The sequence below is a fragment of the Podarcis raffonei genome, chromosome 3 (genome assembly GCF_027172205.1).
Source record: "Podarcis raffonei isolate rPodRaf1 chromosome 3, rPodRaf1.pri, whole genome shotgun sequence".
Lineage (NCBI taxonomy): Eukaryota > Metazoa > Chordata > Lepidosauria > Squamata > Lacertidae > Podarcis > Podarcis raffonei.
The window spans coordinates 70436304-70462346 of NC_070604.1; the positions used below are offsets into that span (position 1 = coordinate 70436304).

A 26043-nucleotide genomic window follows, 5' to 3' on the forward strand; every position below is an offset into this window, starting at 1 on the left:
TGGGGGTGTTCTAAACTTCTTCAAAATTTAGTACAGGTGACAGAGTGTGAACAAAAAGGTTTTTATGTTGGGTCATTGCTTATAAAAATAATTCCTCTGTTGTTATACTTTTGCTCTTAACAGCATTGGTGCAAATCTGTGCATTGGTATGAGCATACTTGATTGCAGTCAGATCTCTTAACAAAGATTTTGGGCCCCATGGATTGCAAGGATTAGTCGAGTGCTAACTAGCTTGCTCTTCTCGTGCCTAATGACTTTGCTTTTTCTGATACAAATTCAAGGGCTGGGAAAGACTAGGGCAGGTTAGATTTTAGATTATGGGGATGTGAGAATAAGTCCTAGGGCCTGTCTGAACTCACTGTTCTAAACTTTATGCATGCATAATTATATTAGGTAGGTGTGGGGGAACCCTTGGTTCTCCAGATGTTGGTGAACTAAAATTCCAATTAGCCTTAGCAAGTATGGTCATTGGCCAGAGATAATGAGAACTGTAGTATGAGAACAACTGGAGGTTCCCCACACATAATAAAAGGATCACAACGAAAGGTTCACATTTTGTGCTTTAGCTACATTCAGCCCAATGAACAACAACAGTCAAGTGCAGTGATCATGTTTTTGAAATTGGTTTGACTGAACTACAGATAATTGTCCTTATCAGTAAAAATGCATGTAGTAATAACAGAGACCATATAAAGATGGCTACACCCAAGCAGCTAAAAATGAGCACATCGTTCAGTTCTTTCCTGGGCAAAACCTTTCTTGCCTTTATTAAGAAAAGTGTGCAGGCCACTACTTCAAGAATTGGCCTCTGGAGGAGAGAGATTTAAGATGATTTTAGAACTGAAAAGCACACCATGTACAAAATGCTAAGCTAAGGAATATATTCTGCATAAAATGCCAAGCTTTAGTTTAAAAAAGAGAACATTTCTCAACATTGCTATACTATAGTGTGCCTTAAATGCTTTCTGAGATTGTGGTAGTTTGATGCAACTTCAGCTTATCAATAAATATCCTAGTCACACAGGTTTGTTTTGCAGATTTAGCTTTTGTTTGTCTCTGATAACCTGAACTGCAAACTTTTGCATGTTTTCTTGCAAATAAGTTTTACAAAACTCAGATTTTCAAGTAAATATGCATAGAATGAGGTTGCGCGGTTGGTTCAGAAATCTGGCCCGATTATTTTCTATGCTTTTATTCTTTTTAGCATCACTGGCTCAGCATTCACAACACATGTCCCAGCCAGAAGGTTGCAAAGCTGACATTGCAGTCTCAGCAGAGGTTATCTTTATAAAATTCCCTAACACTCCTCTTTGGCGCATCCAGTTTGGCAGCTGGACTTATATAGGAACTGATTGAATCACTCCCTTCCTCTTACGTTCTTCATAGTAATAGATTGCTATTAAACTTCTGGCCAGAAGAGTAGCTAGGCAAGTGGTTTCCTCCAAAATAGATAGCGATTCCTACAGAACTGTTTCTCTGTTTCTTCCTTCCCTCTGTTATTTAAGAATACCAATGGACATTCTCCTGTTTTCTGCTGAGTTGTGTAAATGATGTCATTGTTATAGGTAGTTCCTTAATTAACCATTAGTATGTGTCATTTGATTCTGTGTGTACATAATATAACTATTTCTCTCTCTCTCTCTCTCTCTCTCTCTCTCGTTCTCTCTCAGTAATACAGTTGTGTTCATTATGTGAAATATGACAGAACGTTGCTCATTGCAATTACTCACATTTTGTGATTCTTAGAGAAAAGAAAACGTGATTAATATTCAGAGAGGCACCTGAACTGTTAAAATTAATGAAGCTGTATTGACAAACATGTATGACCAAGTCTACTGCCCAAGGGTACAAAGTTAAGGCTACGCATACAGATCTTGTGGTCAAGCACTGTGTATATGATGAAGGATGCTGAATCTTTGGAGAAGATAGCTCAAGGGTGGGTCATATATTTTGTATACAGAACATCACAGGTTCAAAATGCAGCATCTCCAGGTAGCAGGTTGCGGGAAAGATCTGCTGCCCATTAGCATAGACAATACTAGGCAAAATAGATCAACCGTCTGACCTGGTTTAGGACAACTTCCAGTCTTTCTGTGTTATATGTGGGTGCTTTGACACTGAATGAGATGGCAGGCACTGTTTGGTATATGAGAGTTCTGTTCATTTTTGGGGTGGAAAGGAGCTTGATATTATATGTGTACCTCCTGATTTCTCCAAAAGTTGACAAAGCTGGCAGTGCTTAACCATCTGTTCAGTGGAGGATATTATTGTGCACACCTATGGCCTACAGACCAATTCTGTGTGTAAGAATCTTTAGCTGAGGGCAATGGATGAAACCTGTGTGCATTTTTTTATTTCTTTTGAAAAATAAGCAAGTATTTATGATAGGACATGGAAGCAATCAGAACAGTTTTGAAGACTGAGAATAAACCACAGGGAATCTTAATTGTTGCCAGGGGTGTCAGGTTGAATAAAATATGGGCACACCATTTGAATGGCAGTGCCCACCAACTAGTGGGGGGGGCTCAAATACTTTACTGGGGCGGCTGAAGGGACCTTGGCTCCTAGCTGGCTGCTATGATTGTTACTTTTCCTTGTAGGGGAAATATCTAACATATGGTCAGGAAACGGTCTACATGTGCATATATCTCCATTGACTTCCCATCACTTGACAAAGTGGCAGTGGAACATATGAAATTACACATATACATACAAGTCAGTGAATGAGTGAACTGTTCCCCACCTCCTTCATAAACTGCCTTCAAAAAAAATAGTAAAAATTAATTTTTAAAGATCTAAAAACTCTTACATGATAAATCATTCATATATTATTTACCTCCATAATGTAAAAGAGCACTGTATATTGTTGTTGAAATGAGCCACAGTGAAGCTTGATCTCACCCAGTTCCATTTTCTCTGGTGCAGCTTCGTGGTGGAGATCAGACCCTTTTACTTCCATTTTTCATTGACCACAGTTGAGTGTGTTATGTCTGAACCCTAAACCTAATTTGTTCTGGAGGTCCATTCTTAACCTGAAACTGTTCTTAACCTGAGTAACCACTTTAGCTAATGGGGCCGCCCGCTGCCATGCGATTTCCGTTCTCATCCTGAGGTAAAGTTCTTGCCCTGCGGTACTACTTCCAGGTCAGTGGAGTCTGTAACCTGAAGTGTTTGTAACCCGAGGTGTTTGTAAAATGAGGTACCACTGTATATAATATTGGCTATTGTCATATTCTGAGGGATGTGCTGGGATCTGAAACTTCATGAAACTGTTGCCCCTGGTCTCTTAAAGCTGATAAAGGCTAGTATGTTTGCTTTATGATTTCTGCAAGTCACGCAGAGAACTTTATGTTATAGGAAGGCATACAAATGCTTTAAATAAAGAAATAAATTTGTATATTGCATGATTTGGTTGTGGAAAATGTCAGGCACAAGCTGTCCTGTATTGGCTGGGCAGAGTTCACCAGGACTGGGGTCAGGACAAGCACAAGAGCAAACAGGCAGTGGTCATTGATGGCAAGGATCCATGCTGGACTGTGCCAAGTTTCAGTCTGGTCACCCAAGTTAAGGCAATGCAATTGGTTGGATACAGATTTTACAGGACCTAGACACTTTCCTAGCAGATCACCTGTTCTCACATGTGGCACAGGTCCTGAAGACTTTCCCAGTGAAGAACATGGGATTTGGGCAGCTAGAGGGGGGCTGAGATTGGCTGATTTGGTGGTCTGGGTTGCTGTTCCCGGGTTCCTTGTTGGACAGGTTGGCTCCTTCATTACTTTTCTGCTAATCTTCAAAAGTGTCCAGTAGTGGTTAGTGGTGGGGCAGTGTGACCTGTTGCTGTCATCCTGACAGCAGCATTACTACTCCTTACAGCGGTACCTCGGGTTAAGTACTTGTAATTCTTTCTGGAGGTCTGTTCTTAACCTGAAACTGTTCTTAACCTGAAGCACCACTTTAGCTAATGGGGCCTCGCGCTGCCAGAGCACGATTTCTGTTCTCATCCTGAAGCAAAGTTCTTAACCTGAGGTACTATTTCTGGGTTAGTGGAGTCTGTAACCTGAAGCGTATGTAACCTGAAGCGTATGTAACCTGAGGTACCACTGTACTAGCATGGGGCAGGATGGCAGCAAGGTCAGGACTTTGTGGGCACATAGGCACAGCCAATTCATTGAAGTTCCATGAGCTCCCTGATCCCACTACCTTCAGGCCTCATACCCAGATTTAGTGAGGTAATAGCATCTTTCTTTAAGTTGTCTGAATCTTTGCTCAGAACCCTAACACAGATCAGCTGGTATGGAGGTTTTCCTAGGGGGAAGTTCTTTAAGTGGTATTTTCATCCTGTGAAAATGTAATATATTTCAAGGTATCACTTCTAAAACATATTGACACTGTCTCGCTGTGTTTCCGGTGTTTAGGAACACTGCATAAATTATAGGAAATAGGTAATTTGAAAGGTCTGGTATGTTGCTAATGTTGGAAGTAATAGTGATTCTAAATGATGATGATGACCTCTATAAATATTTGGAGAAATTATGTGTTAGCCAAGGCAGTGCATTCTATTCACAGAAGGAGTCCTTTATGCACAGGAAATTTATATTGTACCTTAGCTTTTTAGGTGCTGGGGTGAAAGTCATCAGAAGACCACCCTGCATTGGGAATTTTCTAATGTTTTACAATTTTTATGTGCTGTAAGCTACCCAGAGTGGCTGGGGAATAATAATAATAATAATAATAATAATAATAATAATAGTTTTTTTTATTGTTAAAGAGACTTCTCACAAACTCCTGCAGATCTAGTTCCTTACTTGCTAGCATTATGAAATCTCCTTTCCTTCAGTTTCATGTTTGTTTGAATGAAACTTTAGCATTTTGTTTGTTTTATAGCTTGGAATATTCCTCTTTATGCAGCTGTCTTGTTAGAAGGTACTCTGTAGACTTTATGGATCTGAGGTATTGAATGCCCTCAATGGCTCCTTTGAACGTGCTTTAAAGTGCATAATTGGGCAGTTGAGCATAAAACTACAATTATACACTTGAGTGTTAATTTTTGTGTACACTTATAAGATAGTTCAACACTGGCTGTAATTGAGAATAAAACCTTTTATTTTGAGTGCAAGTGCATATTCCAAGTGCTTAGCCAATGCATGTATTAAAAAGACGAACCACAAACAAGATGAGCAACATGCTGAATGGGGAGGGCCCTGTGCTACATAGATGCATGGATGAAAAGAATATTTATAATTTTACCAAGTTACTAAACAAAAAGTAGACACTGTTTTCCCCACATATACTATGTTTATATTGCTAGTCCTCAAGCTAGATAATTTAAATTCATTACATTGTTGCTTTGTAAGTGAACAAAGCCCCACAGTTATTTGTCACATTTTAAGAAAAGTTCAGTGTGCGTTCATCTTTTGCATCAAATGCGTTTATGGTCCCCTCTGTCCCGACATTTGAATTCTGTGTGTAGAGCAAGGAAGTGATTTCTGGCAAAGGGACTTGCAGGATGGGAAGAGAGTTAGGGTCAAAGAAGAGAAAATCCTCCCGCCCATCTCCAGCTTTCTACTTTCAAGCTTTCAATGTATGTTGTTTTCATAAACAGTACAAACTTCCCTGTTTTGTATTTACCTACTTGGACAGATCTATTCTGGGATGGGGGTGTTTGCTAAACGGAGTTGCCATTTGAATTACTTGTTTCAGTTTTCAGTATTTTGAAGTTTCTCAAAAATGTTAAAAGTAATCTTTGCATGCTCGTTGTGACCTTAACCAGGAAGTGTTTGTGAATAATATTTAATGCAGCACATTACCTGTTTCAATCCTAGAGAGAGCTGGCATTCTTTGCCAGATACAGTACTTCTAACATTCAACACTAACTGGGGGAGGGGGGGGGCTGCTTTCAGAAGGTCCCAGGTTTGATCCCAGGCATCTCCAGGTGGGGCTGGAAATGTCTGCTCCCTCAAACCCCAGAGAGCCATTGCCAATCAGTGTAGACAGTACTGAGCTAGGTAGACCAATGGTCTGACTGATTTTAAGGCAGCTTCCCATGTTCATAGCTGCGTAGATGCCTGTACAGTGGTACCTCGGGTTAAGAACTTAATTCATTCTGGAGGTCCATTCTTAACCTGAAACTGTTCTTAACCTGAAGCACCACTTTAGCTAATGGGGCCTCCTGCTGTTCTCATCCTGAAGCAAAGTTCTTAACCCGAGGTACTATTTCTGGGTTAGTGGAGTCTGTAACCTGAAGCATCTGTAACCCGAGGTACCACTGTATTACTGGAAGCAGCAGAGTTTAGTGCTGCCATATTCCCTCTCAGCTAATTGATACCTGCTACTTCTACCATTATCTGTGTAGAAAATATCAGAAGTGCCAGATCAAGTTCCAGAACAAAATCCAGACAGGAGAATTAATAGTTTACTTCCCATCAGCAGGGGGGAAAAGTGGAAGTATGTATTAATTCCTGGATTAATTGCAAACCTTTTCCCTTCACAAAAATAGTTATAGCCTCCCAACTAAGCCTCTTAATTAAGAGTGTTTTTTTAGGATTCCGTTGTAGAAAATTAAATATAAATTAGAAAACACATAAGATCATTCCTCCAGGTTCTTTGATTTAAATCTATACCCAAATCTTATTTTGACCCAGAAAAGCATTCAGTTTCTAAGGAGAAATGTTTTTAATGTAATCATAATGAAGATGCAGGTAACTTTATTAGATTCAACAAACATCTGGGAGGACTTGATAACCAATGACTGTAAGTAACTAAGGGCAATTTGTCATTCATCCTCAGGAAATGCTCTTTATTGGGCCTTAATTGCTGTTTTCTGAAGAGAATAATAATAGATTTATAGATTACTTTTATTGAAATAGTACCTGTGGGGCTAGATATAGCTTTTAAAGAGAATAAATAGTCTAATTTTAGCTAGCTGCTTTATTAGATATAGTGGCATTTTTTCTGTTCACATTATTTTAAGAAAATGAAGACAGAGTACCATATAGATATTGGTAATATTAAATAAGATCCTATTAATAATAACTGTTGAAGTGAGATAGACAAATAGCTGAATAATACAGAGCTTTCGAATGTTGAAAGTGTGTCATGTTCAGTATCTTGTTGCAATCCTTACAACAATATTGTAATGCAGATCACTATTATTTGATTACCTGTTCATACGGACATCCCCAGGCACTGATTCTTAGTACTGACTGTGTGGAATATCTGTTCTTTAAGTGCATTGGCTTTATTTTGTACACTACCTTGTTATTTTTACAATGCAAATCAGACTACATGAGGCAGATGGGGAGATGCCAGCAATATGTTCAAGCAGAGTCAAAATTCAAACTGGGAACTTCCAGATGTATAGCTCAGTCTCTTAATGCCTTCTCTAGACCACCTCTCAAGCATCTGAGTGCAACAGTTTCTAGCAGTTAAAAAAGTGCATGCAGTGGGGATAGAGAGAGAAAACAAACAAAACTATTGAAAGATGAATAAAATTGCAGTTTATTTGCAGTTTATTTTATTTATTCATAAACTGTTAACCTCACTCCTTATTTCCATTTAGAAGCCCAGACCAGCTAAAAAAGGGGAATAATTAGCAGTTCTAAATCCACAGAATAAAACCAAACCAGACATAAATAGCAACAGTCAGAATAACACTGAATAATCATTATTATTGTTTAATAAAAACCTGGTGGAATATATGTTCCTTTTTTTGCCTAAGGGGCATTGGCTGAGAAGGCTGTACCTCAGGCCCTTTACCAGTGTCACCCTTTTAGAGCGAATAGGAAGCAGAGCACCAGCCTTCTGGTCTTAATAGAACTGCAGTTACAGGTGGAATATTCAGTATGCAAGATAATAATAATAATAATAATAATAATAATAATAATAATAATAATGGCATTTGCAGGGACTGCCCGTGCTGCAAAGGCATTTTATCTGATTTCTTTTTTTAATAATTGAGCCACCTACTCCTCTTTCCTTAACCATGCTATTAAACAGCTTCCCCTCCAATGGAGAGGCGGCTTCCATTTTTCATTAAGTACAATTTGTTTATGCTGTTTTAGCTGAAGATTTGTAAGCCACGTTGACCATTTTTTTTAATTGCAAGACAGCGTATTTGTTAATAACTATTGATTGGTTGTCATTAATTAATTAATTTTCTGTACTGCCCTTCACCAAAAGACCACAGGGCGGTTTACAAGATAAAAACATAAAAATACATAGCATAGTAACAAACAAAAACAATCCCCCCCTCCCCCGGTTTAAAAGGCCATAGATTGTTCAATTAGCCGAAGGCCTGGAGAAGAGGAATGTTTTTGTCTGGCGCCTAAAGATATGTAGTGAAGATGCCAAGTTCCCTGGGGAGAATGGTCCACAAGCAGGGAGCCATTGCAGAAAAGGCCCATTCTTGTGTTCCCACCCTCTAGACCTCTTGTGGAGGAGGCACTGAAGAAGGGCCTCAGATGATGATCGCAGGGTCTAGGTTGGTTCATATGAGGAGAGTTGATTTATATATGAGAGTCTGCCATATTGAAGGTTGCAGTTCAAGCTTCAGACTATTGGGTAAAGAAAAGCGTAAACATTACTGTGTATCAGAACAATTCTTCCTGGTTGCATATCAGTTTTGGGAGGATCAAAAGTGCAGGATAGAATTAATTATATATTCTAAAGAGGAAGCTCAATTTTTAAGCTCAACTGGAATCAGCCATATTTTAAACATAGATATATTTGTGTTTGCGAACATGAACATGTATTAGGTTTATTTCCATCAGAAAAGGAAACAGTTTATAATGACATCTAGTGTTTGTGGCAGACAGTTTTTATCAATTCATGACAATGAAATCGTGTTGTGTTTTCATGGAAGGGGAGATTACATTTTCTTAGAAATGATTGACTGCTTTGTTGTAGTAGACTTATTTATTTGGCTCTCACTGTGAAGACTAGCGAACTTATTCAAAATCTCAGTACATCAAAAATATGATGACACAAAAATGAAACTGCTGTTCCACATTACAGATATCTGCAAAAATGATACTAGTATATTGTGTTTGTTGCACAGCTGAATAGTCTGCACATACAACATTTACAATCATTTGGCAACATTTCACATTATGTATTTGTCATATCTTGAACATTTCATTTTGTATGTGTCTAAACAGTACTTGCATATTTATGCATATTCTATTACAAATGCATCTAATAATTAAGTCATGGATTTAATTAAATAATTCAAATCATATAGGTCAGGGGCTGAACAACCTTTTAGGTTCACATTTCCTTGACAGAAAGTAGTCAGGCACGAACAATAGAGTGGTGGTCAGAACAAAGTGGGTCAGACACTCCTCTGCCTCTGTCCTCCCTTCCACCATTTATTCTTTCTCTCCCCCAAACCTCTGTACCCTTCATTCATTCATCATCCATTTATTCTTCCTTTCTCTGTCTTCTGTCTTGGAAGTAGAGGACTGCATGTGGTTATCCAGAGGTTATTCACATGTGATAGAGGTGATTACATCTTACAAACTGTGTGTATATGATGAAGTTTTACCATACACAATAAATTTTGCAACCTATGACCAAACTTCAGGGGGTAACAGTGGGTTTACTGAAACTAATGTTTGCATTTATTTTAAATATAACTATTGGCCAATCTCCGATTTTTTGTGGGGTAGGAAAGGGAAAATGGAACAGGGAAAGCTATTGCATACTTTGCAGTAATGAAACATGCATAAGACCCTTAACTAACTATATCTAACACAGAATTTGCCTTTTTGCTGCTGCCACATGTTGAATTGGTCTTTTCATTGAGTTATCCACTACAACCGAAAAATCTCTCTCATGGAAAGCCACTGACAATTTGTATCTCCTCAGCGTATATATGAGGCTGGAATATACTTCAGTGTGCATCATTTTACATTTATTTATACTGATTCCCATTTCTCATTTTATTGTCCTTTTATCCAGTTTGAGAGCTGTTTTGGAACTCTTCACTAATAGGATTTTCACCCTCCTGAGTAATATTACATCACAAATCTGAATATCTCATTTCTGGATTAAGTTAATATCACATTTAGAATTAATTCTCTATATATCCTCCCCAAAATAAATGATTGAGGCCTGGTATCTGTCCTGACATCTTTAGCAGAAAGTATACAAAGGCTTATTCAGTTGCTCTGATATCTTCCTAAACTTTTCACACCTTTTACTGTCTTGATGATTGAATCACTTCCCCCTTTTCCCCATTTATGCAAGCTTTCTTCTCTTTAAAGTCTTCTTATCTTTTATAACTTCCTTAACTGCTAGTTAACCATGCCACGTGCATGTTAGTGGTGGTATAAAAGCTACAAATGTTAAACACTTGTATTTCAGAAATCAGTAAGACTTAAAAATAATATAAAGTCAGCTGCCTTATTAATCAGGGGTACCCTTTTAGTCACTTGAAAAACTGATTGATTGATAAAAAGTATAAATGTTTTTTGACTAAACATTCTGGTCCTACAACTTTGTGGGATTGCAGGTTAAGCAAATAATAATAATAATAATAATAATAATAATAATAATATTATTTCTACCCCGTCCATCTGGCAGGGTTTCCCCAGCCACTCTGGGTGGCTTCCAACAAAATATTAAAATACAATCGTCTATTAAACATTAAAAGCTTCCCTAAACAGGGCTGCCTTCAGATGTCTTCTAAAAATCTGGTAGTTGTTTTTCTCTTTGACATCTGGTGGGAGGGCGTTCTACAGGGCGGGTGCCACTACCGAGAAGACCCTCTGCCTGGTTCCCTGTAACTTGGCTTCTTGCAGCAAGGGAACTGCCAGAAGGCCCTCAGCGCTGGACCTCAGTGTCCGGGCAGAACGATGGAGGTGGAGACGCTCCTTCAGGTGTACTGGACCAAGGCCGTTTAGGGCTTTAAAGGTCAGCATCAACACTTTGAATTGTGCTTGGAAACGTACTGGGAGCCAATGTAGGTCTTTCAAGACCGGTGTTAGGTGGTCTCGGTGGCCGCTGCCAGTCACCAGTCTAGCTGCCGCATTCTGGATTAGTTGTAGTTTCTGGGTCACCTTTAAAGGTAGCCCCACATAGAGTGCATGGCAGTAGTCCAAGTGGGAGATAACTAGAGCATGCACCACTCTGGCGAGACAGTCCGCAGGCAGGTAGGGTCTCAGCCTGCTTACCAGATGGAGCTGATAAACACCTGCCCTGGACACAGAATTGACCTGCGCCTCCATGGACAGCTGTGAGTCCAAAATGACTCCCAGGCTGCACACTTAGTCCTTCAAGGGCACAGTTACCCCATTCAGGACCAGGGAGTCCTCCACACCAGCCCGCCTCCTGTCCCCCCAAAACAGTACTTCTGTCTTGTCAGGATTCAACCTCAATCTGTTAGCCGCTATCCATCCTCCAACTGCCTGAGAGGCACTCGCATAGGACCTTCACTGCCTTCACTGGTTCTGATGTGAAAGAGAGGTAGAGCTGGGTATCATCCGCATATTGATGAACACCCAGCCCAAACCCCCTGATGATCTCTCCCAGCAGTTGCATGTAGATGTTGAAAAGCATGGGGGAGAGGACAGAACCCTGAGGCACCCCACAAGTGAGAGCCCAGGGGTCTGAACACTCATCCCCACCACCACTTTCTGAACACGGCCCAGGAGGAAGGAGTGGAACCACTGTATAACAGTGCCCCCAGCACTGCTATGATTTCATAGCAGAAACTAGGTGGCGAAGAGGAAGATAAATACAACCACTAACAAGTTCCAACATTTACTAGATATTTTCCTTTCCTTTTCTTTGCTTTCCATTCTGGTCACTTAGTTCCTTCTAGAATGCATGTTTTGTTTGCTAGCAAGCAATGTCTGCTCTGTAGAAGCCAGTCTATCCCTTACTCACTCCAGTGCCCTCCTGACTATACAAAGATGCAGGCAAAGGCTTCAGAACAGGGAGAGGGGTGGACAAATATTTTCTGGAACCTGATCCAGTTCCTTTATCAAAGTTAAGAAGATCTTAGTCTTGTAGGCCCATAGAATTCACCCTGAGCCTTACTGTGTAAAGATTATGGACTGCTCAAATTATGAGCTCTATTGGCAAACATTGATAATTGGTTGTTTGGATGTTCCAGACAGAAGAATCTGATTTTGTAAAACCATTGCTGGAGAAGAAATTGAACAGCGGGTGATTGAAATAGAGTTATGGTTGTAGTAAAGGACAGCCATGCTTTAACACTTAGAGTTAATTCTTTCTCTCTGCCTCTCCCCACTTCCTAGAATGGCTTGTTTATTTGGAAGTCACATTGAAACAGACATTCCCATCACTGTATATGGCTGTTTTAAGAATTATTTGAACTCTGTTAGCATTCTGTCAGTATAAAGGGGATTAGGAGTGCACATTTAAATTTTATTTATTTCCTCAATTTATAAGAGTTTGGTTTCCCACCCCCTAACAGATGCCTCCTCAGTATGGTCCGCAAGGTGTAAGCGGTTACTGCCAACAGCCATATTACAACCAGCAGCCACAACCTCAGCATCTGCCGTCCCAGGCCCAGTATCTGTCCCAGGCCCAACAGAGGTACCAGACACAGCAGGTAAGCCCAACTCTTGATCTCACATTGACGCATTTTCAAAATGTTATGTAAGAGATTGACATATTTGAGCTACTATTTTAATAACAACCCAGTTTTTCCAGCTGTCTCCATTTTAAATTGTAGCATCTGATTTGCCTTGATTTTTAGCAGGAGTAAGATATTCCAGGATTAAAATCAAGCTTCTTGGGCCTCTCTTATTTTGAGATAGGATTGGCAGAATATATTCTGTTATTTTCTCCACCTTTCTACAAGTTATATATTGAAGGTTCATACTACTACTACTACTACTACTACTACTACTTCTACTACAAACCTTGCTTAAAATGTCTGATGAAATAAAATATTTAGCAAGCATCACATATTCAGCCAGTTCTGCTGCCGCTATAGAGTTCCATAGATAGATCAGGATTGTTTGTAGAAAACAAATCAGCTACAACAGGGGTGGCCAATTCCCAAAGAGACTGCGATCTACTCACAGAGTTAAAAACTGGCAGTGATCTACCCCCTTTTGGGGGGTTCAGGTCAAAGTTGTTGAGCATTTTATAGGAAGGAAAGCCCTGTTTTTTTGGGTTCAGGTCACAGTTGCTGAGCTTTTTTTAGGGAGGAAGGAAGTCCCATTTTTGGGGGGTGCAGGGCAAAAATGTTGAGCTTCTTTTAGGGGAGCCAAAGTTGTTCAGCTTCTTTGTGGGGAGCCACTGATCTACCAGTGATCTACCACGGATGTCCAGTGATCTTATGGTAGAGCACGATCTACCTGTTGGACGTGCCTGAGCTACAACAAGTCCTAAGCAGATGACTCTTTTCTACTTCTCACACGGTAAACTTAAATGAGTCACAGCTGGCAGAAATTGCTTAGGTCAGCTTGCTGTGATCCACCAGCTGAGAGCCTCTGACTGAGAACAATTTAATAATAATAATAATAATAATAATAATAATAATAATAATAATAAATTATTTTTATTTATATCCCACCCCAAGTGATCATGTATGTGCATTCTGTTCTGTAAAACGCAGTGATTTTGGCTTTTGAAAACTTATCTTAGTCTGTTCAAGTTGTGGAGGGGGAGCGCAATGTTTACAAATTAATAGAGTATGCATTATCAACAGCTGGAGTTGGGTGCATCACAAATTTGTGGGAGGGACTAGCATGCAAGGTGGAGTGAGATTTTTAATCTCAGATAGCAAAAGCTGATATTATCTGAAGTATGCATATTTCAATGTATTTTAGGGTTTATTATTAGCAGCTAAAAAGTTTATATACTGCTGACTTGACACAGTAGACACTCACATGGAACTTGTGGAAATTGAAGGATACTCCTAGGAAAGTGCTATTGAATTGCAGGTGTGTATGGAATTGCAGTCTCAACTCTGTGTTGCAGGTTAGAGGTGCTAAAATGGGAATATTCCATCTAGCTACTATTCTGTGGTTATATCCAGTTATGCTATCCAAACCAAACATTTATTTTAATGGATGGTAATAGGAACAAGACAGCATTTATGTGTTCATGTCCAAATAAAAAAGTGGGTTTTATTTATAAAATAACTTAAGTTCAGTAGAGGTGAAAAGGTGGCTCAGAGTGCTATGCACTTTAGGCTTACAAACAAGAAGTACGTTGTAGTAGAGAGATTTTGTTGTTCTTAGTTCAGGTAACTATGATGGTAGGCTATATTCCAATATAGTCCCAGGAGTAACCACAGCTTAAGGACAGTCTGGAAAAAGAAGCAATCAGACAGGAAAAGTGAAACCGAAATGAATTCAGTCAGTATCCTTTTGCATTCTAGCAAAACTGAGCTGCTGAATTTCAGGTTCCCCTAATGGCCTTGTAGAACTTGCGTGTGTGGTGTCATTTAATTGGTAGGTGAAACGACAGACACTGTTGCAAAAATGTTTTGTTTAAATAAGAAAAGCATTAAAACTTAATAAAAGAAGTCATTTCAGTGTCCTCCCTATTTTCTAAGGAAGCTACAAAGTTTTATTGTTCTTCTTAAAAGAATTTCTGTAAAGTTATGGTAGGACTGCTCACCTGACCTCCATCCGGTTGTGTTGCTGGAGAGGTGGTGGGGTAAGGTGGCAGAGAGGTCAATCCAGTGCTATCCACTACTGTGCATTTCCTACCTGTTTTCAAACCCATTTTTGCAGCCATAAATTTCAGAAAGTGGGTCGTATGCTTGTGCTGTTCAATTAAAAGCTGTACCCGAATACATGGATATGTGAATATTCCACGTAGAGGAACAAAATGTTTTTCCCCTCTCACATTGGAGTTTCAAATATATAAAGTTTAGAAGGGAGGTTTGAACACTTATCCAAATGGCTGAATGTGTCCAAACTTGCTAGTTTTGTATATGAAAACAATTGAATGTGCATTTGTGGTTTGTTTAAATTCACCAGGGGAACATCAATAGTATACAGTATTTATTTATTTATTACATTTATTTACCACCTTTTATCTTCCAAGGATCTCAAGATCGTGTACATGGAAAACGCACATTTTGTTTACTTAAAACACAAGATACAAACTTGGATCATACATTTCCCAATTCCCAATTTGAAAAATTAATGGTGATTTTCAAGTTATAGCCGCCACTAAGTGGCTATAAAAAAAAAAATTCTTTTTTTTTTCATTTTGAAAATTGCAGATGTTTTTCTTGTAGGCTTGAACTGCATGCAAAATGATTGCCGCCTGTATTGTATTCTTCATTGTCTGCATAGGCCTCATGGAATATGAAAGTTTTCAGCTGGCACTTAGAAGTTGAAACAGAAGGTGCCTGCATTAATCCTGGACCTGTGACACCAAAGGCTTGGTTTCTTGCACTTATTAAATGAGCCTTGCCAACTCGGGGAATGAACAATGACCAAAACGTTCAGCTAGCAAGTCTGTTTTCATTAAAATAATAAAAAGCGAATTGGAAGTAATAATAATAACTTCATGGTCGTATTATTCTAATTATTTGCAGATTATCTTAGGGAATTGTTGCACTATCAGGTGTTTTTGAATAATATGTTTTAAAACAACAGTAACTTTCTAGACTTTCCTGAAGCAGCAACTGCATTTTCACTGTGCTGCTCAGGCTAGAATTAGGTCAGACTTGTCGCAGAGTGCATTGGGCGTTGCATGCAGTGGCCTACAATTGGAAGCTATTATAAAACTGCTTAACCTACTGCCCTTTTGATTTTATTTTTTACGTATGTATAGCTGTAAGCTACAAGCAGAGTTCTGTTTGGTGTTTGGTGGGCTGCTGCAGGACACCAAGCCTTTCTGGCTTTTAGTTGTTGTGCATAATAAAATAAATACGTTTAGACTGTAGTCTTATATGCACTTACCTGTGAGTAAGCAGCAATGAACTCAGCGGAACATCCTTATGAAGAGACTTGTATAGTGTTTCACTGGGGGTTGGAGTTATTCTATTAAAAGGAAAGCAATATTACTGTATATAAACATAGATTCTGAAGCTCAGATAGCGGCTTTTAGTATATGAATACTGGTTTGCCTAAACATTTCTAAAACACATTCAGCAGCTGAGGTTTCCTGTGTAGGTTACTGACTTCTGACTGCATTTAAGAGCAAACATAAAAAAGATAATGTTGTATATAAAAGCAAATGTTAGAGCAACCTGACCCGTCCTCTTCTTTTCTTTCTTTCTTTCTTTCTTTCTTTCTTTCTTTCTTTCTTTCTTTCTTTCTTTCTTTCCCTTCTCTCTTTTCAGTTAGCAAGTTTTGATATTTAGCAAAAGACATTGAACATCTCTTGGGATTAAACAAATTCCTAATGATAATTTTCACCTTGTCAAATCACCTTTGGCTTACTTTCTTTTCAGTACTCAGCAAGTTTGGAAACTGCAGTTTAAAGGGCAGGTAACCAATTTGCATTGGGACTAGAGCACACCAGACGGCGAGGATTCTTCACACATTTGAGTTTAGAGTCATCCTGATTCAGCTAAGGAGTTCCATGTTCACTGCCATTCTTACTGTATTCAAACTTCATAGACTTGGGAGCCATGCACATAAATTGGATGCACGTTCAGAAACACATTCAAATGTGCAACTGAGTGTGGATGCAGTTTGTCTATGGTACATTGATTTTAGTGGAATGTGCTTTCAAGTGTACATGTCCATCCACATGCAGCTAGTCAAATAAGGTAAAGGGACCTCTGACCATTAGGTCCAGTCGTGGCCAACTCTGGGGTTGCGGCGCTCATCTCGCTTTATTGGCCGAGGGAGCCGGTGTACAGCTTCCGGGTCATGTGACCAGCATGACTAAGCCGCTTCTGGCGAACCAGAGCAGTGCACGGAAACGCCGTTTACCTTCCCGCCAGAACAGTACCTATCTATTCGCACTTTGATGTGCTTTCGAACTGCTAGGTTGGCAGGAGCAGGGACTGAGCAACTTGAGCTCTCCCCGTCGCGGGGATTCGAACTACTGACCTTCTGATCGGCAAGTCCTAGGCTCTGTGGTTTAGCCCACAGCACTACCCGCGTCCCTTAGCTAGTCACATAGTTCTATGCGATTGTAGAAGCCAGTGGCTCTACATGCATATATAAGCCCCAATAGTCATAGGGAGGACTTGCCCATTCACTTAAGTTTTGGGTGGAGATTTGTACTTGCATTCCCATTGTGAATGTGAAGCTTGAAGGTTTGGGTTGGGTTGGACACCCTTTAGAATGAATTAGATGCTCAGGCTGCAGTCCTGCACAATTTACCTGGAACTAAGTTCCATTGAATTCAATGGGGCTTACCTTTAAGTAGAAGTGTATAGGATTGCAACTTTAGCAGAATAATGTATTGTGTATATATGATATTATGTATAAAGTGGGAATTATGAAGATTAGAGGGGAAAGCTTGTCCAGTATTTATTTCATACATGGGTGTATCAATATATTTACATTGTATCTGACAGAAAATGAGGGATCCCTGGTCTTTTGATAAAATTTCCGTAATCTAGAGATACATTGCTCTTCATCACCTTTACAGTCTGAATGCTTATTTACCACTGGAAGGCAAATAACATTGAAACTGTTACTTACTTACTTATTTATAAAATCTTTATCAAGTTATACTTAGCAAAGGCATTTCAGCTTTAAAATGCACTGAAAATATATTCAAGTGTAAGTTAATTTTTGAAAGGTAATTAAATTAAAGTTTGTAGAAATCATGTCTGTGGCTTGGGTTTGATCCAGAAAATATTTCCTTATTGTTGCTAATATAGTGTTGTTTTAAGTTTCCAGCCTCTGTTTTCCAATATTTAAATCACAAAAGGTTAATTAAAACAGTTCTTTATTCTGTAACTGCTTGAGAATATTAACCTCACAAAGCCTGTGTTAAATCACTGAAGTGATAGAATTACATTTTCTTTATAAGATTTTGCTGTAAAAGCATAGACAGGGCCATTTATAGTTCAGTGCCATTAATTGCTTAGCATTTGGATATTAGCTTAGGAGTCTATTAATTAACTTGATAATAAAACTATTGGAATGAGAGCTGATAAAAAAAAGATTTTGTTTAAAAGGAAACTACCAATGATGCCTGCATGTAAGTTATAACTAAATATTGCTCCCTTACCCTTTTCTCCAACAATAGATATCGGTGATAGGTATTTTGCCTCTTTCGTAGTGCCATTTATACTGAGGAATCTACTTTAAGTTAATTGTTGAATGAATTTGAGAGGGGAGGATAAATAGCTTGTGAGAGGTTCCTTTCTCATCAAAGTAATTAATTCCCCCTTCATGACTTTCCTAACCCTGCCCTAATTGGCCACAAAACAAGTCTGTACAAGTATGTCACAATAGTGCTTGATACTTTTTTATGATTCTAAAGAAAACATAATAAATAACATTGTGCAGAGTGCTTATGGCTGCCTTGTATTCAGTGGTAGTTTTATGGGAGTGGGAAGCTTGTGCATAGTGGGAACTTCATTTTTTCCTAAAGGTAAAGGTACCCCTGCCCGTGCGGGCCAGTCGTGTCCGACTCTAGGGTTGTGCACCCATCTCACTTAAGAGGCCGGGGGCCAGCGCTGTCCGGAGACACTTCCGGGTCACGTGGCCAGCGTGACAAAGCTGCTCTGGCGAGCCAGCACCAGTGCAGCACACGGAAACGCCGTTTACCTTCCCGCTATAAAGCGGTACCTATTTATCTACTTGCACTTAGGGGTGCTTTCGAACTGCTAGGTGGGCAGGAGCTGGGACTGAAAGACGGGAGCTCACCCCGCCACGGGGATTCGAACCGCCGACCATGCGATCGGCAAGCCCTAGGCGCTGAGGTTTTACCCACAGCGCCACCCGCGTCCCTCATTTTTTTCCTACCCCCACCCAAAAGCCTCTTCCTGAAGGTTGGTGAACCCTCTGGAACAATGTTGAGTTTGACTTGGGGAGCAGCTTTGAATGATTATTATCTAGAAATGGGCAGAGGGAGTGTAATTTTGCTTTTCCCTGGACAATTGCCTGAGATGAATGGGAGTTTGAGGGTAGTCACTGTTTCCAATCCTGCTGTGACATGCCAGTGCTAGAGTGTAGCAGTGGGTGACTGCTGATCTCACCCCCCCCCTCGACTTTGATGCAGTGCTAGGTTCATTCCTGCCCCCTATGCAGCTGCTGTGACAGATAATTCAGCTGTTTGGAGTGTAGTGCCATCAATATGCTGATGATAGCCAGATCTGTTTTTCATTTTCATCAACTCAAGGAGCAGTGGTTCAATCTCTAAATCAGCCTTTCTCAACCTTGAGTCCTCAGAGGTTCTTGAACTGCACTGGCCATGCTTCCTAGGAATGATGGGACTTGTAGTCCAACTAAGGGACCCAAGGTTGAGAAAGGTTTCTCCAAATGAATCACCAGATGGCTGAGGATTAATGATTTCCACCTGTCCTGGATGGGTGTATGCTCCCCCTAAAGGGCAAGGTTTGTGGATCCCCTTACTCTTGGATTCTGGATAACGGCTGTCTTCTTGAGCTGCTGAGTCTTACTCTTGCTCCCTAAATCTGCTGCAGAGGTTTCCGCAACGCTCTGGAGCAGAATTGAGGACAGGATATGCTATTGTGCAAACAGTATGCCTTGTCCTGATAGAACATAGTAGCTGAATACCACCCTGTGGTTTGGGGGTTCAGTTGTGCCCCCCATAATGTGGTTAGGTGCTTTCTTTTATAACTCTAGCTGTATTTTTAAAGTAAAGTTTGCACATTAATTTCCATTAATAAATCTCAATACGTCTATCTAAAAATATGTGGGGAAATGGTCACTGATTATTGCAGGGGGTTGGACTAGATGACCCTCAGGGTCCCTTCCAACTCTACAATTCTGTGATTCTGTGATGAATTTTTACGTGTTTGGGGCTGTACCGCTCTTTTTCTTCTTAGTGAGCAAAATTGTGAGAGGGTGCAGGATGGTTCTTGGGAGACGGTCCGGAGAGTGAAGCATCGTTTCTTGTACAAGGTCTAGTAGGGTTCACATTGGCCAGGTTTGCATGTAATGCTAAGCCAATTGTAGCTAAGCAGGAAGGAGTGTGTACTGTATGTGAATACATGCAGTTAAATTGCAGCCACCTCGCTCCTCCCCTGCTGCCGCCAGTGGTTAGGCCTGGCATTGCAACTGAACCCGGTGGCTTGTCTCACTCCATACAAACCATGAGCTGCGGTCAAGATTTGTTACTGTCACTTGGGGTTCGTCTGAGGGTGGCAAACCGCCAGCCCTGGTTCTGATGTAACACTTAAGACACACTATAAGGCACTCACTCTTAGTTCTCACTCACAGTATTGTGGAGAAGAAGCAACTTGATTGAATAAAATCATAATTATACGCTTACACTTATACATATGATTTATCCATCACTGTAGTCCTTTTAATGTTTGACAGTAGATAAAAATGTATTGCTCTTGTTTAGTTTAAAAACAAAACAGAATGCAGCAGAATGCCGTGGCGAGGCTCCTTACGGGGTCCTTGCCGCTGGACCACATTCATCCAATGCTATACCAGCTGCACTGGCTCCCAGTGGAGTACAGGGTCAGGTTTAAGGTGCTGGTTTTAACCCTTAAAGCCCTATATGGCCTAGGACCCTTGTACTTATGGGACCACCTCTCCTGGTATGCCCTGTGCAGGACCTTATGGTCCGCAAACAATAATACCTTGGAGGTCCCAGGCCTCAAAGAGATTAGACTGGCCTCAACCAAGGCCAAGGCCTTTTCGGCCCTGGCCCCGGCCTGGTGGAACGCTCTGTTGCAAGAGACCAGGGCCCTGCGGGATTTGACATCCTTCCACAGGGCCTGCAAGACAGAGCTGTTGCGCCTGGCCTTTGGTCTGGGCCCAGTCTGACCCCCCTCTTTTTTATGGGACCCCTTTCTATGGGACCCTGTATGTAAGTTACCTTCTTGGCTCTTTTTATTGGCTCATATGGGACCAGCATGGATAGCTGGCTCTGGTGAACACTTGATGTTCCCTACCCCTATAGTTGTGATTCATGGGCTGCCATTTAATTTCATCCTGATTTTAATTTTAAGCTGTATTTTAATCAATTGTTTGATTGTGTTTTAACATGTTAGCTGCCCTGAGCCTGGTCCTGGCCGGGGAGGATGGGGTATAAATTATGATGATGATGATGATGATGATGATGATGATGATGATTATTATTAAACATTGAGTAGTCATTTACTTGGATATTGTCTGTTAACCTGTGATTTTGACATTGTATAATTAACCAGCCCATGCACAGCTTTCTGATTGCTTTTAGTATAATGTGGTTATTTTAACTACAGGTACAGTTTTTGTAAGTCTTATGAACTCACTTCATGCCACCTTTTTTCTATAATATATAGTTAAGCAAGGAAGATGCCCCTGAGGAGAAAACGAACTGTTTCCTATGAAGTAGCATTTTTGGGTAACTAGCTTGATTAGCCTAGAGGAACCAGCTGTTTTTGGTGCTGTCTCCCCCCCTCCTTTGTTCAGTAAGCTGTCTTCTGAGTTTTGGCTCTACTGTAAGCTTGGGGCACTGCTATGACCTCATTTACGTGAGCAAGCCCTGCAGTTCAGAGATATTCTTTTGCTGGTGGCAGACAGGCTGGTGGAGTATTCTGCTGTATGGAGCATTGAGACCCAAATTCTCTGCTTGCACAGCAAGAAAGCTTAAAGAAAAAGCATCCTTTAATCCTGCCACCCCCAAGAGATTGTAATTTTGTTTAGCTGCTGAACTGATTGGTAGTGCTGACTTGAATCTGTAGTACCAGCTCCGTTTCACACAGATAAGACAAAAGTGTTTCCTCAATGACTTTTAGCAATTGTGGAACTGGAAAGAAGCTAAGAGGAGGGTGTGTTATAATTTCCATACGGGAACGGACGCAGATGACACCTGCTAATCACATTTTGTATTTTGTTTGGCAACTGCATGGTAATGGAGGAAAGTCTTAAAATATTAAACTAGTATTAGAATGTCCATTTGAAATCAAACGAGCTCTTAAACTACTTACAACCTGCTATTCCACATCAGACCCCTTGTTTTCAATTTTCCATTTACCTGAGTATTCATATCTGTTAAGGTTCTATGGTTAAAAGTGCTTTATATATTAGGGGACACTTCTTAGCTTAAAAACAGCATTTGGGTATTGCTATCAGTGTACAAACAAAATGCGTGCATGGATAGTATGTCAGAGCTGAAGGATGTAGAAAACACAACTTTTTCTCTTTAAACTATATCAAACAGAACCTTTCTCTGCTCTCTGCTAACTTGAATTTTAAAGAGGAAAGTGTATAATCTATTTTGTATTCATTTATTTGAATGTATGTATGAATGTAATGTATGTAAGAAGGTGCCCTCACACTGAATATGTATTGCACATAATTACATATGTTTGACAAAACTTTGCCTTAGGTTGGACTAGATCCTTTCCAACAATTCTATGATTCTATGATTACAAGGATGAATGGTGTTAGATACTATTCAGAAAATGCTATTCAAGAGCAAGTGCCTTCTTTACTATTCACATGCTTTAAGTAGAGGAATGCACTTCATATTACATATATATTTTGTTTACATACACATGTTATACAACTGTCAGCCTTCAGGTTAGAAAGGCAGGTTGGAAATGGTAAAAATGAAATCTCCCAGTCTCCTTCCGAACTGAGGGTTATGCTTAGTAATTATGCTGTGACCTTCAGCATGATCTGTTTTCTTGAGAGGAAGTGGTTATTCTGTCTATGATTATGTCCAAGAAAAGTGGCATATACACGAACAGGTTAGGATATATACTTTTTCTGTTTAATTATCAAGTTGTCTTTGAATTTAGCTTTTTCAATTGTTTACATTTTATCTAGCTTGATTGTAATATTTTAATGTTTTGAAATAAATAATAATGAGAGGGTCACTCAGCTGGTAAGGGTTGAAATTAGCCTTTGCCATGAGCACTAATTCCTTTTAAGATATACCTTATTCTGTTTCTCTGCATAGTGTATCTCAAACAGTGAACCACAACCATATTTGATATAAAATAATTCAAACTGTTCCTCTGATGCTGAAAAGTTAGACTGAAAAGAAGAGTATGATACAAAAAAGTGCAAAGAAAAGAAGAATGCTACAGTGTTGCATGCACTTTATCACATGTGTGTGTGTGGGGGGTGTAGTTAGGTATTCCAAGAGGGGGGACAATAGGTTGTTGCTCCTGCCATGGCCTCAGTGTGGTTCAGCCTTCAAATAGCCAGCTGCTGTGTTTTTCCTTCAGTTTTTTTATATAGTCTCTCCTGTGGTTGCCCATTTGGTCTTGGAAGGCAGGGGCGGCTCCTCCTCCAGAAGAAAGGTCTAGGGGCTTTGTTGGCTTCTGTAGGAGACACCACCCCAGTTGTCTGCAATAAACAAAAGACACCTATTAAGAATGTGGAGAATAAGGCAAGGATGGGGAGCCTAATGCTATAGGCAGAACTAGGCAAGAACTCTACATAGCAGTAGGGAAAGGTCAGAAACAACATTTACAGACTGAGGTGAGAGGATTTGCAGTTGCCCATCAGTATTTAGAAATGAGCTTACTGAAAAGTGCTGCTCTAATACTGAATAGAGAGAAGAGAATATTTCAATATGTTAGAAATCCAGAAAACTTCATTTAGAGCTTTTAGTACTTCTAATCTTGCCCTTTAAGTTGAATACCTTTGTCTCCTGTGATACAGCATTTGGTCAGTCAGCGATCATGACTTCATTTAAAAACCTCTCTGCCCTTTTAAAATTTTAAAACAGCTTTCTCCAGGCTGGTGGATGACAAATTAGATAAAGCAGACTTTCTTATCTTTTCTGCTCACATTGATTCAACATCTCCAGTGCAGTAGCTTGTAAAACTCTTTTCATTCTAATTATTATTAAATTTATTCCTTCAATTGAAATAGACTTTCCCCCTTTTTTTGCCCCACTAACACCCCCACCCTTTTAAAAAACGGATTGCAGTATTCTTTTTTTCTGTGGAGGGTTTTAGCTGAGGAAGCAGAAAGCAAAATGAGACCTAGGATTTTTATTCCCAGGTATGTTTGGCACAAACACCCTTCTGATACAACTCACAAAAGCAGTTACTGATGTCTGAGAAACTATATTTATTAGCAAGCCACTCCGTGTGAACAGAAGCCTAAATGATATTTGAGGATTTGTGACTTAACACCCCTGCCCCCCGCAAGGACTGATGTTTTAAATGCTGTGTTGTCCCCAACACATTTTTCATAGACTATTGATATAAGGAACTTTCCTAAGTCAGGAATTTCACTCCAGGAAGACTTCCACAAGCAATTCTTGTGAAAAAAATAGCAATGCGGGAAGGACCTATATACATGTATTCTCATTAAACAGATTCAGATGATGAGTCACTCCCATGTTCTTATCTTACTTGCAAGTAGACACATGCAAAATTCTTCAACAGGGCTTGGGACATGTGTGGCATCATGTGAGGAAATGTAATGTGGGAGGCAGCATAGATGGTGTTGTGTATAGATGGGTTTGGTTTGGCAAACAGTTAAACTTGTTCACACTGGAAGAGTAATGGTATGTGTATGCTCGCTCTTTTTTCACCAACAGTTCCCCCACTCAGTCACTACCCCTCCAACTGCTTTTCCCATCATGGGTTTCCACATGTGACACTCCTTTCAAAACTGTAGCCTCTGGAGACAGCTCTTCATTTTTTCAGAAAGTTTGGGCTTTCTAATACACACAGGGCTCTTAGTTTTGTAGTCCTAGGAACAAATTACCTCTTCAGATTTCAGTGTTTTCTTGTTAATGCTTTTAAAGTAGAGGTTAAAAAGAAAAGGAATACATGGACACATTTATTTATAACTTTGTAGGGCTTGTTCACAACAAATGAATTGTGCTCAATGATCACAGTAAGTGACTGTAGCTTCAAATGGAAATGCTTTGATTACGTTTCAAGTGTTGGGAAAAGTTGTTTTGTGCATTAGTACTGTATACTGTATTATGCTTCCTAGCAGTTAAGTCCTGACCTGCATTCTAGTTTTAACCCGTCTTACTGACCTCACATATTGCCATTTGGTTAAAGTGCACATAGCACATTTGAGGTTTTCCAAGACAGCAGTTCTTAAGTGTTTTATGTATCATGCAGTAGCTTGTTCTCATGCTTCTTCTTTGATGAGTGACACCATTTCTTATATTATGACCACATGAGAATCTATTTGAAAGACTTCTGAATTAAAACTGAATTCTTTCCAGTTATGATCCAGATTAGGCATCGGCAAACTTGGCCCTCCAGATGTTTTGGGACTACAACTCCCATCATCCCTGATCACTGGTCCTGTTAGCTAGGGATGATGGGAGTTGGGAGTCCCAAAACATCTGGAGGGCCAAGTTTGCCTATGCCTGATCCAGATGAACTGATGCAAGCAAAGCATCTGTCAACAATTGGCCTTGATGTCCCAGTAGCAATTCAAAACTTGTACATCTTTGTTTGCTAAGTTGTTGTTGTTGGCATCCATCTATCTTGGAAGACAATGGACTGCACCTCCAGGAGTGAAGTCAAACCACTGGAGAATTGCAGTGCCTTCTGTGGCTGCAGAGTCTGGTAACTTGTAACTGCTGTTGTTTTTGGTGTGTTAGCAGCACTGAAGAGACCTCTCTGGGGCACAAGCCTGGGCTTTGTGTATGGATGTCCTAGGCTGCCCAGATGACAAGACCCTGATCCCGGCCTCACTTTGGTCCTTTGTGGACCAAAGGAAAGCAGAGCAAGACAATTGGCACCATCCAACCATCTTAGGGACTCCACTCTGGGTTTACTCCTTAGCCCTTTCTTCTCCCAAAGTTTTTCCCCAAGGCAGCGGACATTTGCTGTGTATAAGTATTAAATAGGTTCAGTATAACCGAACTCATATAAATGCATTACAGTGGTACCTTGGTTCCCAAACGGCTCAGTTGTCAAACAAATTAGCTCCTGAACGCCGCAAACCCGGAAGTAAGTATTCCAGTTTGCGAACATTTTTCAGAAGCCAAACGTCCAATGCGGCTTCTGCGGCTTCC

At 40.1% G+C, this 26043-nt stretch overlaps 1 protein-coding gene across 9 annotated transcripts in view; it reads left to right on the forward strand.

The window, feature by feature from the left end:
* The window catches only part of ARID1B (AT-rich interaction domain 1B), a 347806-nt gene that overhangs the window by 64812 nt on the left and 256951 nt on the right, over positions 1 to 26043 (forward strand). For all 9 annotated transcript variants that reach the window (XM_053382240.1, XM_053382241.1, XM_053382242.1 and 6 more), the window contains exon 3: positions 12440 to 12577. In XM_053382240.1, coding sequence (XP_053238215.1) covers positions 12440 to 12577 — 138 coding nt within the window. The remainder of the gene's footprint in view (positions 1 to 12439; positions 12578 to 26043) is intronic.